The 18,590-nt window shown below is 35.7% G+C and overlaps 1 protein-coding gene across 1 annotated transcript in view; it reads left to right on the forward strand.

The window, feature by feature from the left end:
- Positions 1-18,590, forward strand: part of LOC127870835 (transmembrane protein 87A-like) — a 78,014-nt gene that overhangs the window by 7,203 nt on the left and 52,221 nt on the right. The window contains exons 2-5 of the mRNA XM_052413367.1: positions 6,918-6,972; positions 7,291-7,385; positions 8,730-8,876; positions 10,601-10,639. Coding sequence (XP_052269327.1) covers positions 6,918-6,972; positions 7,291-7,385; positions 8,730-8,876; positions 10,601-10,639 — 336 coding nt within the window. The remainder of the gene's footprint in view (positions 1-6,917; positions 6,973-7,290; positions 7,386-8,729; positions 8,877-10,600; positions 10,640-18,590) is intronic.

Here is an 18,590-nt window from a genome sequence, read left to right on the forward strand (position 1 = left end):
CTTTTCCGCGAAAACGTGACGTCACCACAACAATTACAATCAAATGACGTCGTCTTCATTCATAAAATGTGCGCGGACAATCAAAGTGACGTCACTTTAAACAACCGTTGGTATATCGGGGTAATAACCAACAGTAGTTTTCCTTCTTTGTATATAGAAAACAAGTCACGTGCCATGGTAGAATCATCAATCACCACTTTCCGATGAAAACATGCGTGTTGCGCATGCTTGACTCTAATCAGATGTTATAAAATTTGCATACACACAGTTTATTCAACAGGTGGCTTTATTTTAGTGTTCAGGCCTATTCCTGGCAAGTCTACTGGTCTGTTAAACGGACTAATTCCCAAACCAAAATTGAAAAAAAAAATCCCAATTTGAAAAAATCCAAAAATAAAAATCCACACACATTTTTATAAAAAGGTGTCTGATATATCTCAATTTTATTTCAATTACATCTAACAAAGAATATAAATATGATTTATATTATTTGATTATTCTTAAATTAGAATTGTTATGCTCCCCCCAAAAATTTTGGGGGGAGCATAATATTATAGTCGCCGCTTCGTCCGTGTGTCCGTCTGTGCACAATTTTTGTCCGGGCTATTTCTCAGCAATTAATAACCGGAATTCAATGAAACTTTATGGGAAGCTTCACTACTAAGAGGAGATGTGCATATTATCAGCGGGTTCTGATCGGATGATTTTTATGCTCCCCCAAAATTAATTTTGGGGGGAGCATATAGTCGCCACTTCGTCTGTCGGCCCTTTGAAATTTTCCATTAACTGTACATATAGTGCAATTCTTGTCCGGGCTATTTCTCAGCAACTAATGACCGGAATTCAATGACACTTTATGGGAAGCTTCACTACCAAGAGGAGATGTGCATATTATCAGCAGGTTCTGATCGGATGATTTTTATGCTCCCCCAAAATTTATTTTGGGGGGAGCATAATAGTCGCCGCTTCGTCTGTCCATCCGTGCACAATTTTTGTCCCGTCTATTTCTCAGCAACTAATAACCGGAATTCAATGAAACTTTATGGGAAGCTTCACTACTAAGAGGAGATGTGCATATTATCAGCGGGTTCTGGTAGGATGATTTTTCACAGAGTTATGGCCCTTTGAAATTTTCTATAAAAAATTTATTGTCCCCCCAACATCTGTGCCCTCAAGACGTTTCCTTTAATCTGAATATATAGTGCAATATTGTGACAAAAAAGCCTTTGGGATGCATCACCCGTCTCCGCCGGTTTCTTGTTATAATGAGTCATACTAAATTATTTTTTTCTAAAAGTTCCCAATCCCGAAATGCATTTTCCCCCAAAATGACCAGGAAAAGGCCTGTTGTTTATGGCAATTGAAATGATAAATAAACAAACTCGCATTGATATACATTGTACAATAACTGTCACAGTGATTTTTTAGCTCATCTATTTTTTGAAAAAAAATTATGAGCTATTGTCATTACCTTGGCGTCGGCGTCGGCGTCCGGTTAAGTTTTGCATTTAGGTCCACTTTTCTCAGAAAGTATCAATGGTATTGCATTCAAACTTGGTACACTTACTTACTATCATAAGAGGACTGGGCAGGCAAAGTTAGATAACTCTGGCGTGCATTTTGACAGAATTATGTGCCCTTTTTATACTTAGAAAATTGAAAATTTTGGTTAAGTTTTGCGTTTAGGTCCACTTTTCTCAGAAAGTATCAATGCTATTGCATTCAAACTTGGTACACTTACTTACTATCATGTAGGGACTGGGCAGGCAAAGTTAGATAACTCTGGCGTGCATTTTGACAGAATTATTTGCCCTTTTTATACTTAGAAAATTGATAATTTTGGTTAAGTTTTGTGTTTAGGTCCATTTTATTCCATAAGAATCAAAGCTATTGCTTTCATACTTGCAACACTTACTAACTATCATAAGGGGACTGTGCAGGCAAAGTAATGTAACTCTGACTGGCATTTTGACAGAATTATGTGCCCTTTTTATACTTAAAAAATTGAAAATTTGGTTAAGTTTTGTGTTTAGGTCCACTTTATTCCTACAGTATCAAAGCTATTGCTTTCATACTTGCAACACTTATTAACTATCATAAGGGGACTGTGCAGGCAAAGTTATGTAACTCTGACTGGCATTTGGACGGAATTATGGGCCCTTTTTTTCCTAAGAAATTGAAAATTTAGTTTAGTTTTGTGTTTTGGTCCACTTTACCCCTAAAGTATAATAGATATTGCTTTCATACTTGGAACACTTGCAAACTATCATAAGGGTACAGTAAAAGGACAAGTTGCATAAACCTGGTTGTCATTTTTACGGAATTATGGCCTATTTTTGACTAAGTAACTTTGAATATATGGTTAAATTTTGTGTTTCGATCCACTAATTTACTTCTTAAGTATCAAGGCTATTGCTTTCAAACTTCAAATACTTTCATGCTATCATGAGGTTACTGTACCTGGCAAGTTGATTGTTACCTTGACCTTTGAATGACCTTGACTCTCAAGGTCAAATTATTAAATTTTGCTAAAATTGCCATAACTTCTTTATTTATGATTAGATTTGATTGATACTTTGACAAAACTACTCTTACCTGACATACCACAATAGACTCCACCAAACCATCCCCCGTGCCCTCCCCCCTCCCCCCCCCCCCCCCCACGAATCCCCCCCCCCCCCCCCAATTTTTTTTTTTTTAAGATCATCTCACGAATGACCACCACACCCTCACACTTCACCCACCCCCCCCCCCCACCCCCCCCCAATTTTTTTTTTTGAAACGGTTAAAAAACAAATATTTATTTTTATTATTTTATGTTAGAAATACCGTCCAACCATCGCACCCAAGAATCCCCACCCTCCCCCCACCCGAATCCCCCCACCCGAATCCCCCCCCCTAATTTTTTTTTTTTTTTTTTTTTTTTTTTTAAAGATCATCTCACATATGACCACCACACCCTCACACTATACCCACCCCACCCCCCCCCCCAATTTTTTTTTTTTTGAAACAGTTAAAAAACACAAATATTTATTTTTATTATTTTATGTTTGAAATACCGTCCAACCATCGTACCCAAGAACCCCCCCCCCCCCCAATATTTTTTTTTTTCGCATTTTTTTTCGCATTTTTGGAAAATAATGTTAAAAATGTCCACACACCCACACTATACACCCCTCTTCACTCCACCCCTCCCTCCTTTGTGATTGAAAATGAGAGTCCCTTCACCTTTAAAAAGAAAATAGATGAGCGGTCTGCACCCGCAAGGCGGTGATCTTGTTTTGCTCTAATTTGTTACAGCCTGTGCCATTTGAATTGGGAAAATTAGCGTGATAAACCGTGAAATTGGGGAAAAAAGCGCGATAAACCATGAAATTGGGAAAAAATAAGCATTATACATAGGATTATAAGTAACAGAACTGATATTGTTTTTAAGTGCATGTTCAGGGAGTTTTCTAGAAAAGGAGTCTGGTCAAATTGCGATTTTTTTTAATCAATAAAAGTGGCAAGTTTGGGAATGATTTATGGACAAAAATGACTAAATTCAAGTTATATATTTTGTAAGATGTTTAAAAAAAAAAGTTGAGACCTAGATTTAAGAAATCATAATTAACTTATATGAGACTTCTTTCTTAAAAAAAAATAAAAAAATAATAATTGGGGGGGGGGAATTTGGGCTTTTTTGGGAAAATTTTGGTCAGATTTTTGGGAAAAAACGTGTATTTTTGCGATTGGGAACAGTCGAAAATCGGCTGTAAATTTGAGCAAAAAAAAATCACTGTGTCATCCTTTTCAAATTATCCTTTAATATTTTAAGTCATCATTTAACATATAAATAATTTCTGATTGAATCCATATTGTTTTCATTGTGTCTGTTTTTCATACAGAACATATCAGTATAGCTCATTGGGTCAATGTCAACCTGAAATGGCTTGATTGCTTGAAGTCACCCGGGGGTGACTAGAAGCCGATTCATGTCACCCTGGGTTGACTGCAAGCCGATTCTATTCACCCTGTCGGCTTGAAGTCACCCCAGGGTGATATGAATCGGCTTGAAGTCACCTCTAGGGTGACATGAATCAGCTTCTAGTCACCCCAGGGTGACTTCAAGCCATTTCAGGTTGACCCAATGAGCATCAGTATAGCCTTGTGATTCCCTTTATAGAATATATGGTATACTGTTTAACAGAAAGAATTATTATGAAAAAAAGAATTTGGTGTAAATGAAGTGAAAATCTTTAAGGATATTAAACACATGTCCTATCCAAATAAATACTTTAATGAATTTCTTTAATGTGACATGTGACAGATTTAATAAATGACTACAAGAATTAATGGTTCTATCAAACCTGTAATGATGGTTGTTCACAATTAAAATTTTGATGGATCCATGCTTTATCAATGCTGCACCTTAGAATATTAGACTATCACAAGAGAGCAATTTGGCATACATGCCATACGTCCCGGATTGTCCGGGACAGTCCCGGAAATGAAGAACTTGTCCCGCTGTCCCGGAAATCTGTCAAATGTCCCGGAATTCACAAAATCCATATATGCATGTACCTTATCTTACGCTTAACTGCACCTCGAATCTGTGTATATCTGCAGCGTCTCCATGACAATGCCTACCCGAATAGGCAGACTACGCTACGTGTCAAAATCGATCAATTAACAGGGGTCCTGTTATCATATCGATTGTCTCACGTTCGCGGTCAAACCGAAAAGGCGGCATTGTTTAATGTGGTTGTTAATTGACTTTAATCTACTACGTCATTATTTCCCGCTGCATAAGGGCAAAGGATAGTTGTTCACACATCTGAAGTCCAACATCGCTGAGTAAAAAATTAAATGCAGTTTATGTTCGCACGTTTAACCGACAAAGAAGTTGAGTAAAAAAGTAAGCATATAAAAACGTCATCCTCACTAGGTTTATTATTGTCTTGTTCTAAACCCCCAGTGAATGAATGAATAAAGGCGTTTCAACAACTACGCGTTACACACCAGTCTTAATAACAATAACGCAGTGACTTCACCATCTATGTTTATAACGCTTACACTGAAAACACGTGGCTTGTATCTAGTAACGGAAGTAGTAATGTTTAATTTGACGTTAATAGATCAAGTGTATTTCGGATAGGCTTTCGAACGTTTGCAATAAACGATGCGAAACAAAAAAAACATACCAAAAATGCATATGTCTATAAATATCGCTACATTTTATACATGTCCCGGAAAATCGTCAAAAGTCCCAGACAATTTAACTCAATGTCCCGGAATTGGTCTGAAAAATTATGGCATGTATGAATTTGGATATTTTGAAAATGACACATTTATAATACAATATTTTCAAGTAATTATATCAATGTTCATATTCAAATAGTATTACGAAGTGTACTTTTAAATTTGAAGAAGGTTGCTAAACTTTTTATTGCTGTAAAATATAGTTGATTGTGACCTTGGAAAATACCCTACATAATGTACAGAACATGCACATTGAGTTTTTTTCATTTGATTTAAAATTTAACAAACTTAACAGGTAAATAGTTGGTATTTTTGTTAACTTGTATTGGTATTATATTTGTTTTGTATTTCCAATTATAATTGGGCCATGCTCTGTGAAAAGGTGGTTTAATGCATGTTCGTAAAGTGTCGTTCCAGAATTAGCCTTTGCAGTCCGCACAGGCTTATCAGGGACGACACTTTCAGCTTTAATGATATTTTTTGTTTAAAGATATTCTCTTCTTAGCAAAAATCTCGTTTAAACAGAAAGTGTTGTCACCCTGCTGAGATAGGTCAGTATTGATCTGTGACATTTGCAGTTATTGTACATGTATACACCTTGAATGTGATGTGCAATGAAGGCAAACCATCTAGACCAAAATGGATTTATGGATGTCAGATTATCAGGGTGCAGAATCAATGGTGTTTTCAGGGGTTTACTCAAGGGCTTGACAGAATGTAATCACACCGTTAAGAACTTTATTTTTTGCAAATATCTCAAGTTATTGAAATACATTTGCAAAAATCTATAGTTCATAAAAGACAGTTTTTCTTGCTCTGATATGTTAAAGTATAAGAATAAATCCTTGAATACGTCTGATATCCGTGACAGAATTTCACGTTGCGTGAAACATAACCGTGTTCAATGAATGCAGTAAAAATGTAATTTTTTTAAAAAGAACACATGCTTATTAAATGAAGCAATTTTAATGTATTTCACATTGCCATAAGCAGCATACACATCTGTTTTTATGCACTAGTTGAAACTCTTAAGAAAACTTATTTAAAAAAGTTATTTGAAATAAAGCACCACTTACCGTCGTGTTCAAATCCATTAAAGTTAAAAGGGGGAACCCCAAAAAGTCATGTGATCCTGCACCCTGATTATACAGAAAATTGAAGTGGGTGAAAACAATGGGATCCACAGACAACTCACCATAAATAGGACATAATGGAACGCTATATTATGGAGTTGCAGTGTACTAATATAGTTTTTAACCAGGTTTTTAACCAGGTTTTCCGAAGGAAAAAACTGGTTATAAGATTGGCGAATGCGGGCGGGCTGGCTGGCGGGCGGGCGGAACAAGCTTGTCCGGGCCATAACTATGTCGTTCATTGTCAGATTTTAAAATCATTTGGCACATTTGTTCACCATCATTGGACGGTGTGTCGCGCGAAAGAATCACGTCAATATCTCCAATGTCAAGGTCGCCACGACTAAAAATAGATTTAAAAAAAATATATATTACAAAGGGGGTTAATTTTGTTTGTTCATTTCAAAAGTTCAGTTTGAGTTTTCTCCCTTTATCAGATTTTTTTTCACAATGAAAACCTGGTTTTGTGACAATTTTGTCCCTTGTTTCTTCTTGTTTTTGATAAACCGTGGTTTCGACCAGTGATTGTACTTTTTGTTGCAGGATCACCTGTTTTTCGTCAAAAGCATGTACAAAAACACAGACATCACAGTAGACGGTATTTATTTACTTTTGCCTTACTTGGTATTGTGGTCATTATTACATGTGTGTAGCTTGATTGTTAGAAGAACATGAAAGCCATAAGTGAGAATGTTATTAACACAACGGTGTAGGACTATTAGACAGATTAAAATTGTTTGCATCAATGCATCAAAAATTGTAAACTACTACATACAAATGTATGATTAAACCCTTGCTGTATGAGGGGTTTACTAAATCACCTTTAATTAAAACAAAAAAAGTATTGAACGACAATTTTATTTAAATAAACTTGGATTTTGTATTGGTTTACTTACTTTGATTTTTGTAATTTCAGTATCTTGCGAAAAGGATGAGGAGACCGGACCATTTGTAATTGAGTGGATGCTGCGATATTCTCCGTGTGCTCAAGAGTATCAGGTGCTGGAAAATGTAAGGCATTGGTTGTCTCTTTTTCTTGAACATTTTGTTTAGGGGCATCTCAAGAAATTAACCTCTGAGTTACAGTTTTTCAGGGATCGTCGGAGTCTTCTTGTATAAACCGACATACAAAGATTTTTAGCTCATCTATTTTTATGCCCCCGGATCAAATGATCGGGGCTATATTGATTTTGGCCTGTCTGTCCAGATGTCATTCTGTGTCCGAACTTTAAACTTTTGCGATAACTTTTGCAATATTGAAGATAGCAACTTGATATTTGGCATGCATGTCTACTCATGGAGCTGCACATTTTGAGTGGTGAAAGTTCAAGGTCATCCTTCAAGGTAAAAGGTCAAATATATTGCTCCCAAAACTTTAACCTTGGTCATAACTTTTGCAATATTGAAGATAGCAACTTGATATTTGGCATGCATGTGTATCTCATGGAGCTGTACATTTTGAGTGATGAAAGGTCAAGGTTATTCTACAAGGTCAAATGTCAAATATATGGCTTCAAAGCTGCGCAGTTGGGGGCATTGTGTTTCTGACAAACACTTCTCTTGTCCATTGAAGTATTGAGATAGGTCCCTTCACCTTTTAAACGAAAAATAGATGAGCGGTCTGCACTCGCTAGGCGGTGCTCTTGTTTTCCTTCTTATGGAATGGCGTTTTTGACAAATTTAATAAGTTTGCTATTTAAATTTTCATAATTTAAAAAAGTCACCACTCAAATGTACAAAATTTTAAAAAGTTGGCAACTTTTTATTCATAATTTTGAACAGTTCTCGACTCATTTTTTCACAACTTTGACAAGTTTGTGACTCATTTTTTCACAAAATGAGGGAGCCAAGGCCACTTCACAAAGATGGGACAAAAGCCCTCCAAAGGTGTGTTCAATTATGCTCCCGTCTTCTAAAGTTTTCATTATCCAGGGTTCTTGAGAATTATACCTCTTAATTACAGTTTCTTAGGTGAGCATTCAAGGCAGGGGTTTATCTGCTATGTTTAAAAGGCCGTACAACAGACCCATCCAAAAGCAAACAGACCTGGTCCCAAACTGAAATTATAAAAAATCTATATTTCAATTTTATCTATTAAACATCTTACAAAATATATAACTATAATTTATAATGTATATGATTTTTTCATGGCATTTTTTAAGAAAAAGTCCTGTTGTGTTGATAAAAAAATCCCAATTTAGTCCTTTTTGTCGAAATTGTTTTCCCAAATTTGCCATTTTTATTGATTAAACAAATCCCAAATTGACCAGGCTCCTTTTCAAAATGGCTGGAAAAAGCCCTGCATAGATCCTCAGGGTCCTCTGGTTTCAATGGACTGTTGTTTATTTGTTTCAGGGGGCTGAAGCAAGCTTAATGTTGAAATATTACCTAGATGATACAAAAAAACAGTATTTACCGTTCAACTATTCTGAAGTGGAATTCATGAGGGGATCAACAACAAACAAGTGTAAAAGTCATGGAAACCAAAAAATGTATCTTGTTGTAAGTAAATGTATCTGTCATACTATATTTGTAAGCTTAGCATGTTGTGATTAAATTATTAAAGACATTATTAATTAAACATAAATAAATAATTAATCTAGTGCAGTGCATGATAGATATTATACCCGATTGTGCATTATTCTAACAACATTTGAGTGGGCTTTGTTTATTTGCTCACCTTATCACACAGTTCTCATCCAGAGCTTTCAGGATTCCATGTTGTCAACATCTTCCAGCAGTATTTGCACGTGTACTTTTTTCAAATGTAATCCATCTTGTAAAACTTGTCTCTCTCTACCTCAAAGGTCAGCGTTACACTCAAGAGTTCAAAGATAAAATGTGGCCATGTAACAGCTTGTTGTCCCCTTCCTGTTTCACCGGAGGGAACTTATGGTTTGCGCTCTGTGCGTCTGTCGGTCTGTCACACTTTTCTGGATCTTGCGATAACTTAAAAAGTTCTTCATAATTTTTCATGAAACTTCAAACATGGATAAATGGCAATATAGTCATATCAGTTTGTTCCTACATCAAAAATTCAGGTTGCTATGGCAACAAATTTATTTTTATTTTTTTTATCTGACAATAGTGGAGCTGGTAGGGGACATAATATTGTTTGGCAATAGTCTTGTTCTTACTGTAACTTTGTCATTCCTTATGCTATTTTGACAACCATGAGGGGATTGCATTTCTTGCATAACAACCATCTCCTTACCTCAAAGGACAAAAACACACTTAGAGGTAAAAAGTCAAATATGTCCATAAAACAGCTTTCAAAATTCTTGTCTCAGGAATGAATATTGACGCATTTTAAAATTACCTGAGAAAAACATTTATCATGTAAGGAATGGAGCATGTTACACTTGTCTTCCTGCTTTAAAGGTCTTAGTTGGATATAAAGCTTATTGCAACAATGCGTTTTTCATTCATCAGAAATTTTGAGTTGGGTTCTGAGAAAACTGGGCATAATGCATGTGCGTAAAGTGTCCTCCCAGATTAGCCTGTGCAGTCTGCACAGGCTAATCAGGGACAACACTTTCCGCTTATGACATTTTTCGTTTAAATGAAGTCTCTTCGAAGCAAAAATCCAATTTAGGCAGAAAGTTGCGTCCCTGATTAGCCTGTGCATAATGCATAATGCCCAGTTTTCTCAGAACACGACTCTTTTGTTTGTAAAACCTCACAGTTAAGGGTCACTCTTAGATGTGACGGTGAATTTGGTGATTAAACAACTTGTCCAGGCTGTAACTTTTTAATTCATCAATCAGTTTAACACAAGTAACCTTAAATGACTACCTTGAAGGGTCTGAGTGTTCGAAGTATTAGCTTTCTCATCACCTCAAAGGTTTACAAATGTCAGACTGAGACGTCAGATGTCAAATTCTGTTACAAACAGCTTGACACGATTCAAGTTTTGAGACAGGTTTGCAAAAAGGGCGTGGAAAAAATACTAGACCTTGATGAAACTTGTTCAGAATGTTTATCAGGATAATATCTATTATCTATTAAGCTGTGTCACTTTCATAAGAAAATTAGGTCACATGATTATCCTAAAAAAAACATCTAACCACTCTAAGTGTCATGTTGATGACTCAATCTGGATGAAACCTGATCAGGATGTTTATTTGCATAATATCTAGCCCTGTATTGTAAATGTTGTCTTGTTTGGAACCATGCAGAATGCTTTCTATTGGTAGAAAATGTCTAAAGGAATATATCTGTTTCAGAATGATGTGCTTCCATCATTTAAACAAGAAAAAATTAATGTAAGTATGTCCAATATGCCTCATTAGAGCTCACATTTTAATTTGTAATCAGTCTGTTGTAAAGGTTTGCTTTCAAACCTTTACCTATATTTATCCTTTGCACAGCGTGCTCGTGGGAAGCTTTTGTTGTCACCTTTTGTCTCTTGTTTGTCGTGCTTTGTCAACATTTACCTTCATGATCCCTCTAGAGGGCGCTTTTAGTGTACAATCTATATGAAACTTGATCAAAACATTTGTCCCAATGAAATCTTTGCAGTAATTTGAAACTGGGTATCTATTGTTAAAAAACTGTAATGTCACTAGGTCAAATGAAAGAAAAACCTTGTTAACATTCTTGATGTTATTTAAAGTCCAAGCATTATGAAACATTTGTTCTAACAATATCTATGATGAGTTTGAAAAGAAAAGGTTCACATAGATGCCAGGGGGGCAGGGAGTTTTCTGTGTACGGTTATATTGAACATTTGTAACACTCTAGAAGTCGCAAGATTGGTCCAATCTTCATCAAACTTTTTCAGAACATTGGTCAGAACATTTGTTCTAATTAGTCCTAGTTGAGTATAAATTGAACCTGGCTTGTCAAAAACATGGCTGCCAGGGGGCAGGGCAGTATTTTCTTAAATGTCTTCATTTAAACCTTGTTAATGTTTAATTCTTATCTTCATTGGTAAGAAAATTGTTCAAATGATATCTAGGCAGAGTTCAAAAATGGTTTCGTTTTGTGAAAAAACATGGCTGCCAGGTTGTGGATCAGTTTTCCCTTTATGGCGTTTGTGTGACCTTGTTAACACTATAGAAGTCACATTTTTGTCCAATCTTTATTAAACTTTGTGAAAACATTTGTTCTAAAGATGTCTAGTTCTAAAATGCTTCTTGTCTAAAGAAAACCTGGACACCAGGAGGCATGGCAGTAGTCCTTTTATGGCTATAATGAACCTTCTAAATACCCTTATTTGCCAAATTTATCTCCAATCTTCATGACACTTTGTCAGAACATTTGTCTAAATGAAATCTTGGCGAGTTTGATAATGAGTGTGAGTGGGGAAGGTCGGGCAGTTATATGTCAGAATATTTGTTGATATGATATCACAGCTGGTTTGTAAATGGTTCTAGTTTATTGAAAAACGTGGCAGATAGGGGACAGGGCAGTTTTCTTTTTATGGGTTTATTAAAAACTTGTTATCACTCTAGTTATAGTCTTGTTTATATACTAATCTACATGAGAATATTTGTTCTAATGACGTTTTGGTTGAGTTGGAAAATGGTCCCGGCTCGTTGAAAATCAGTTTTCCCTATATAGCTGTAGTAAATTCTTGTTGACACTGTAGAAGTCACATATAGTCCAATCTGCATGAAACTTAGTCAGAATATTTGTTCTTATGACTAATGGGCCTAGCTAGAAAATTATTCCGGTCTATACTGCTTTTTTGTTTTATAGGGGTATCTTATATTGCAATGTCCAATATATCACGAATTGGCCGAGGACCCTATCTTTTTTCACGCACTTCAATTTTCTGTACATAACTAATTCCAGTTGGTCCAGACTTTTGGCGCCTTCATTATACCTCACACTTGTGAAGTGCGACAAACTATATCCCACTTAATTGCCCTGCATTTGATTGCAAGTTAAACGTCCTTGCAAGAGTGACTTTTGATAATGTTCTTTATTAGCTCACCTGATTGCTCAGGTGAGCTTTTGTGACCGGTCTTTGTCTGTCGTCCGTCCGTCCGTCGTCCACATTTGGTTTGTAAACACTCTAGAGGCCACATTTTATGTCTGATCTTCATGAAACTTGGTCAGAAGATTTGTCCCAATGATATCTCGATCAAGTTCGAAAATGGGTCATGCTGGGTCAAAAACTAGGTCACTAGGTCAAAAAAAAAGAAAAACCTTGTAACCACTGTAGAAGTCACATTTCATGCCCAATCTTCATTAACTTTGTCAAAATGTTTGCCTTAATGATATGTTGGTCGAGTTCAAAAGTGGTTCAGATCTGTTGAAAAACATGGCCAGGGGTTCTGAAATATTTTATGAGTCCACGGACAAGTTGGACCCACAAATTCACTTGTCCGTACCAAAGAAGTACTTTTCCGTACTTTTAAGATAAATAAAGGAAAACATCATTACTAATTAAGCAAATAATACAAACATACACTTTTCTTAAGTACTATTTTTGAGTATATACATAGTTAACTAGAAAATACAAGCAAGATGTGCAAACAATAAGAACACGTTTAATTCACACATGGTACCATCTCGGATATTGAATAATCTCAACATGACTAGACAATTGACCTGAAATAAAATAATCTCCGCTAAATATAAGTATATACTTATCCGCTTATAAAGGAAACTCCTTACAAAGTTTACATTTACACACACCGGTAATGTTTTCAATCCAAGGAAATTCAATCAGCCAAGACTCAACAAATTCTTGTTTCCGCTTGGCGTCGTATGCGTTATCATATTCATACTTGGCTTTTCTCTTCTTTTTCGAAGCCGAAATGATTTTATCATTGGTCTGATTAGCGTCATGGCTTGACGTTAAAGTGGTTTTATTTAAAAATCGAATGCAGGTCGGTAAAACATGTTTGCGGCCATTTGCAATTTACGAAAAATGTTATCTAATGCGTGATTGGCTGTTGCTATACACGTGCGCTGGTTTCTCTACTAAAAATGTTACCTGATGAGTGATTGGCTTTTGCTATATACGCGTGGACTTGTTTAATTCATTAAATAATTATTATCTGAAAATAACCTACCTCCAGTTAAAAAAAGTGTGCTAGTCCGCAGATTAATCATAAGCTATTTATATAAACTTTCGTTTTTTATTTTCGGAAAATATTGAACTTTCAAAAACTGCTTGCCCGGAAGGGGATATTGACGACTCGGACAACTCGGACAGCATATTTCAGAACCCCTGATGGCCGCCAGTGGGCAGGGCAGTTTTCCTTATTTGGCTATATAGAAACCTTGAAAACACTCTAGAAGTCACAATTTTTGCCCAATCATCATGAAAGATGGGACGAGTTCGAAAATGGTCCAGATCGGTGAAAATACATGGCCGCCAGTGGGGGGGGCATTTTTCTCTCTATATATATAGTGAAAACATGTGAACACTCTAGAAGTCACATTTTTGGCCCAATTTTCATGAAATTTGGTCAGAACATTTGTTTCCTTGATATGAGAGTTGAGTTTGAAAATGGTTCCGGTCAGTTGAATAACATGGCCGCCGGGGGGAGGCAGTTTTCTCATATTTATATAGTATAAAAAAGCTTGTTAACACTCTAGAAATCACATTTTTTGTGCAATCATCATGAAACTTGGTACAAAGATTGGTTTTATATATATCACATAATTAATGCCATAATTATTGCCCTTAGATTGTCCAAATTTTAATTATATTAAACAAAATCCTTGTAAAAACTTTATAGGTCACAATTTTGTTTCAGATTTTATGAATCTTGGTCATAATATTTATTTTTGTAAGCAAAGTTTGATGTTTGGTAAAGGGGGGGGTCAACTAAAAATAAAGGTCACCAGGTCAAATCTTACAAAAACAAAAACTCTCAATATGCCAAAGTTTTGGTTCAATAATGATGAAACTTGACCAGGATGTTTGTCTGGACAATATCTAGGTCAAGTTTGACATTTGGTAAAGATTGAATGAACCTACTCCTCTGGTGAGCGAACTAGGGCCATCTTGGCCCACTTGTTTTATTTGATTTTTAGCTCTGCTTTTTCGGAGAAAACCCGAGATATTGTCATAGCCAGCTCGTCGTGTTGTCTATCATCTGACGTCCGCCGTCCGTGTCGTGCTAAAACCTTAACATTTTGTAAAAAAATTTGCTTCCACCTACAACTTTGAAACTTCATATGTAGATGCACATTGATGAGTCAATCTACACACCACACCCACTTTGGGGTCACTAGGTCAAAGGTCAAGGTCACTGTGACCGTTAAAAAACAAACAGACAAGCTTTAATTTATTAAAAACTGCACCCGTAGCCGAGCGTGGCACCCGTTATGCAGTGCTCTTGTTCTGACATGGTATCGTATCAGCTAATCAGCATTCACGCAGCTGTAAACATGCTGTCAACACATGAAGGTGTATACAATAACTGTTAATGTAACAGATCTAAAAAACGGTAGCCCAGTAGATACAGGGTACACAACTTGTATTTAATTTAGAGAAAAAGTTTCCAGATTTTTTTGGTAAAATGCACTACAAAGATCAGAAAAACATAATGACCATGCAACATTCTTATATTTAACTCAAACCCATGTAAATTGAAATACACTTGCCATTTTTAGCTCATCTATTTTTTGAAAAAAAAAATGAGCTATTGTCATCACCTTGGCGTCGGCGTCCGGTTAAGTTTTGCGTTTAGGCCCACTTTTCTCAGAAAGTATCAATGCTATTGCATTCAAACTTGGTACACTTACTTACTATCATGAGAGGACTGGGCAGGCAAAGTTAGATAACTCTGGCGTGCATTTTGACTGAATTATGTGCCCTTTTTATACTTAAAAAATTGAAAATTTTGATTAAGTTTTGCGTTTAGGTCCACTTTTTTCAGAAAGTATCAATGCTATTGCATTCAAACTTGGTACACTTACTTACTATCATTAGGGGACTGGGCAGGCAAAGTTAGATAACTCTGGCGTGCATATTGACAGAATTATGTGCCCTTTTTATACTTAGAAAATTGAAAATTTTGGTTAAGTTTTGTGTTTAGGTCCATTTTATTCCTTAAGTATCAAAGCTATTGCTTTCATACTTGCAACACTTACTAACTATCATAAGGGGACTGTGCAGGCAAAGTAATGTAACTCTGACTGGCATTTTGACAGAATTATGTGCCCTTTTTATACTTAGAAAATTGAAAATTTGGTTAAGTTTTGTGTTTAGGTCCACTTTGTTCCTACAGTATCAAAGCTATTGCTTTCATACTTGCAACACTTATAAACTATCATAAGGGGACTGTGCAGGCAAAGTTATGTAACTCTGACTGGCATTTGGACGGAATTATGGGCCCTTTATACTTAGAAAATTGAAAGTTTGGTTAAGTTTTGTGTTTTGGTCCACTTTACCCCTAAAGTATCATAGATATTGCTTTCATACTTGGAACACTCGCAAACTATCATAAGGGTACAGTAAAAGGACAAGTTGCATAACTCTGGTTGTCATTTTTACGGAATTATGGCCCTTTTTTGACTTAGTAACTTTGAATATATGGTTAAATTTTGTGTTTCGATCCACTTTACTTCTTAAGTATCAAGGCTATTGCTTTCAAACTTCAAATACTTTCATGCTATCATGAGGTTACTGTACCTGGCAAGTTGAATTTTACCTTGACCTTTGAATGACCTTGACTCTCTAGGTCAAATTATTAAATTTTGGTAAAATTGCCATAACTTCTTTATTTATGATTAGATTTGATTGATACTTTGACAAAACTACTCTTACATGACATACCACAATAGACTCCCCCCAAACCATCCCCCGTGCCCCCCCTCCCCCCCTGAATCCCCCCCCCCAAACCCCGAATCCCCCCCCCTATTTTTATAAAAAAAAATATTTCTTTTTAAGATCATCTCACAAATGACCACCACACCCTCACACTATACCCCCCCCACCTCTTTTTTTTTTTTTACGGTTAAAAGACACAACTATTTATTTTTATTATTTTATGTTTGAAATACCATCCAACCATCGCACCCAAGAACCCCTGACACATAATTTTCCACGTCTTCAAGCACCTCGGCTTTACGGTTAAGAATGTTCTGAATTTGAGGTTTACCGACTCCAAACTCAAATGCAATTTTACGTGCACTTTTATTATTTGACAATTCCCAAACCCGAATTTTCTCGTTCAACGTTAACACTTTTCGTTTTGACATTTTAATTTCTGTATGTACGCTTAAGGAAATCTGACTCGATTATGATACATAATGAGCTGAAAAAATTAAAACACGTCAATTGAAAACAAAAAAACAGACCTGATTGGAAAATTTATTAAGTAAATAACAATGTGATTGGCTAACAAATATCTACTAATTAGCATAATTACAAATTGGTAATGTACGGATTTCAACAGATGTTGCCGATTAATAGTTTATTTTCCGCACTTCTCAGGAAACGTTTGTCGCGTACAGTGCAATGTTTCTGCACCTGTTATCTATACTCGAGAAAAATCGGCGTTGTCTCTTAAAGTTCCACATAGTAAACTTTTTAAGCTGTAGACTGTGCGTAAAACATCCTCTATTATTGAACTCAATAAATTGATATGCAGTCAACAACAATACCGGTTAGAACAGGTCAACTATACAAAGCATAATCATAATGGTTGGTGTGAAAACAAAGCAGCGGTGTAACAGTACATCTTATCGGCTTAGATAAACAATTAACACGTATTTGTCCCTGAAAGATCAATACATTAACCACTTTTACCTCCTAGTGGTTGCTTAATTCAAGATTTGGACATCAAAATACATAGAAATCAGCGGTCGCTGGTCGCGTAAGACAAAAGTCGCTGAATACAATATCATTATATAGCGAAAAAGCTCCGTGGGATTTCAAAATGGTGGCATAAGACAAAGGTCGCTTAATACAAGTGGTCGCATCCACAAGATTGACTGTAATTAGATTATAAATAAACCAAACATAATAGCATACTAATAAATAACATGTACAGTATATACACAAGAACATCTATATACATAAAAAAGATGAGAATCAATCAAGGCCTGTCATTTCTTTGAGGCGGCGGAGTGCGGCTCTCATCTTTCTCTCCATGTCTGCCACCAGCCAGTCAAACTTCTTTAAAACTATTATACTGTCATGGCCTTTGCACGGTGCGTCTCGTGCATGATCTCATTTGATCAGGTCCTGAAAAATATTTTATAATGTAAGTGTTGAATATTGCTGTTATGGTAATCTCGTTGCTATAAAAATTATAAATTTAAATCAAAACTAGTTTGTTTGCTTGTTGTTTTTGTTTTTTTATTTTTTTGCAATTTTAATCCCCTGATCACATGTGACTTAATGCTTTTCATAAATAAATACGTTTGGTAGAAAATACTGTTTGAAAATGTACCAAGATATGTGTTCTCATTTGGCTGTGTGGACTGGTCGAAAGTGTGACGCCTTTATAATGCAATAACCAGTATCCTGTATAGTTTTACCTCTAAACAAATCCAGCTTTTCTTGGTCAAGGAGAGGGCGTGGTTTTCCCACTCCTGTTCTCCTCATGTTGGCCAGCTTGTGCAGGGTAAAGAACAGAACAGACAGTTTATTAAGACTTATACAAATGTACATCGTCTAAATACACAAAATATAATACAAAATATTGTCACGTGTCTATATATTACAACGTATGGGTTATAACAATATACAAAATGTAATATAACAATTTGAGACAAAGTATATTTAACAAAGAAGAAAGACTTTACATTACGGTTGTTAAATATATATCGTTTTACTAGCAGTAAAACCTGGTATTCAAGTCAATACATCTGGTAGTCTCCCTTTTTCTCCCTTTTTTGGCAGGCGATGCGATGATGCACATTCTTTCCAAAGGATCTTCTGATCAATGTAAATTTCACGGTTACCATGGGATGTAACCTTTAAATTTAAAAAATAAAAGTTCTCATTTAATATGGCGGAAAACATCTGTTCATTAATGACCAAAAATGGGTATAAATAACATATAAGATGACAATAACCATAAAATACAGCCATAATAATTCAAATGGTGTTGTTTTTCCTTAAAATTGTATTACATTTACTCATCCATTTACATTTCCTAGTGACAATACATAAATATGATAATGATCATAATTAATTCAATAAACTTAATAAAAAAGGGATGCAGATTTGAAAATATAAACCTGTTACAACAGACTGTTCTTCAGTATTCCAAAAATACAGGCAGTTTTTGAACTAGA

The sequence above is a fragment of the Dreissena polymorpha genome, chromosome 3 (assembly GCF_020536995.1).
Source record: "Dreissena polymorpha isolate Duluth1 chromosome 3, UMN_Dpol_1.0, whole genome shotgun sequence".
In the NCBI taxonomy this organism is placed as follows: Eukaryota; Metazoa; Mollusca; class Bivalvia; order Myida; family Dreissenidae; genus Dreissena; species Dreissena polymorpha.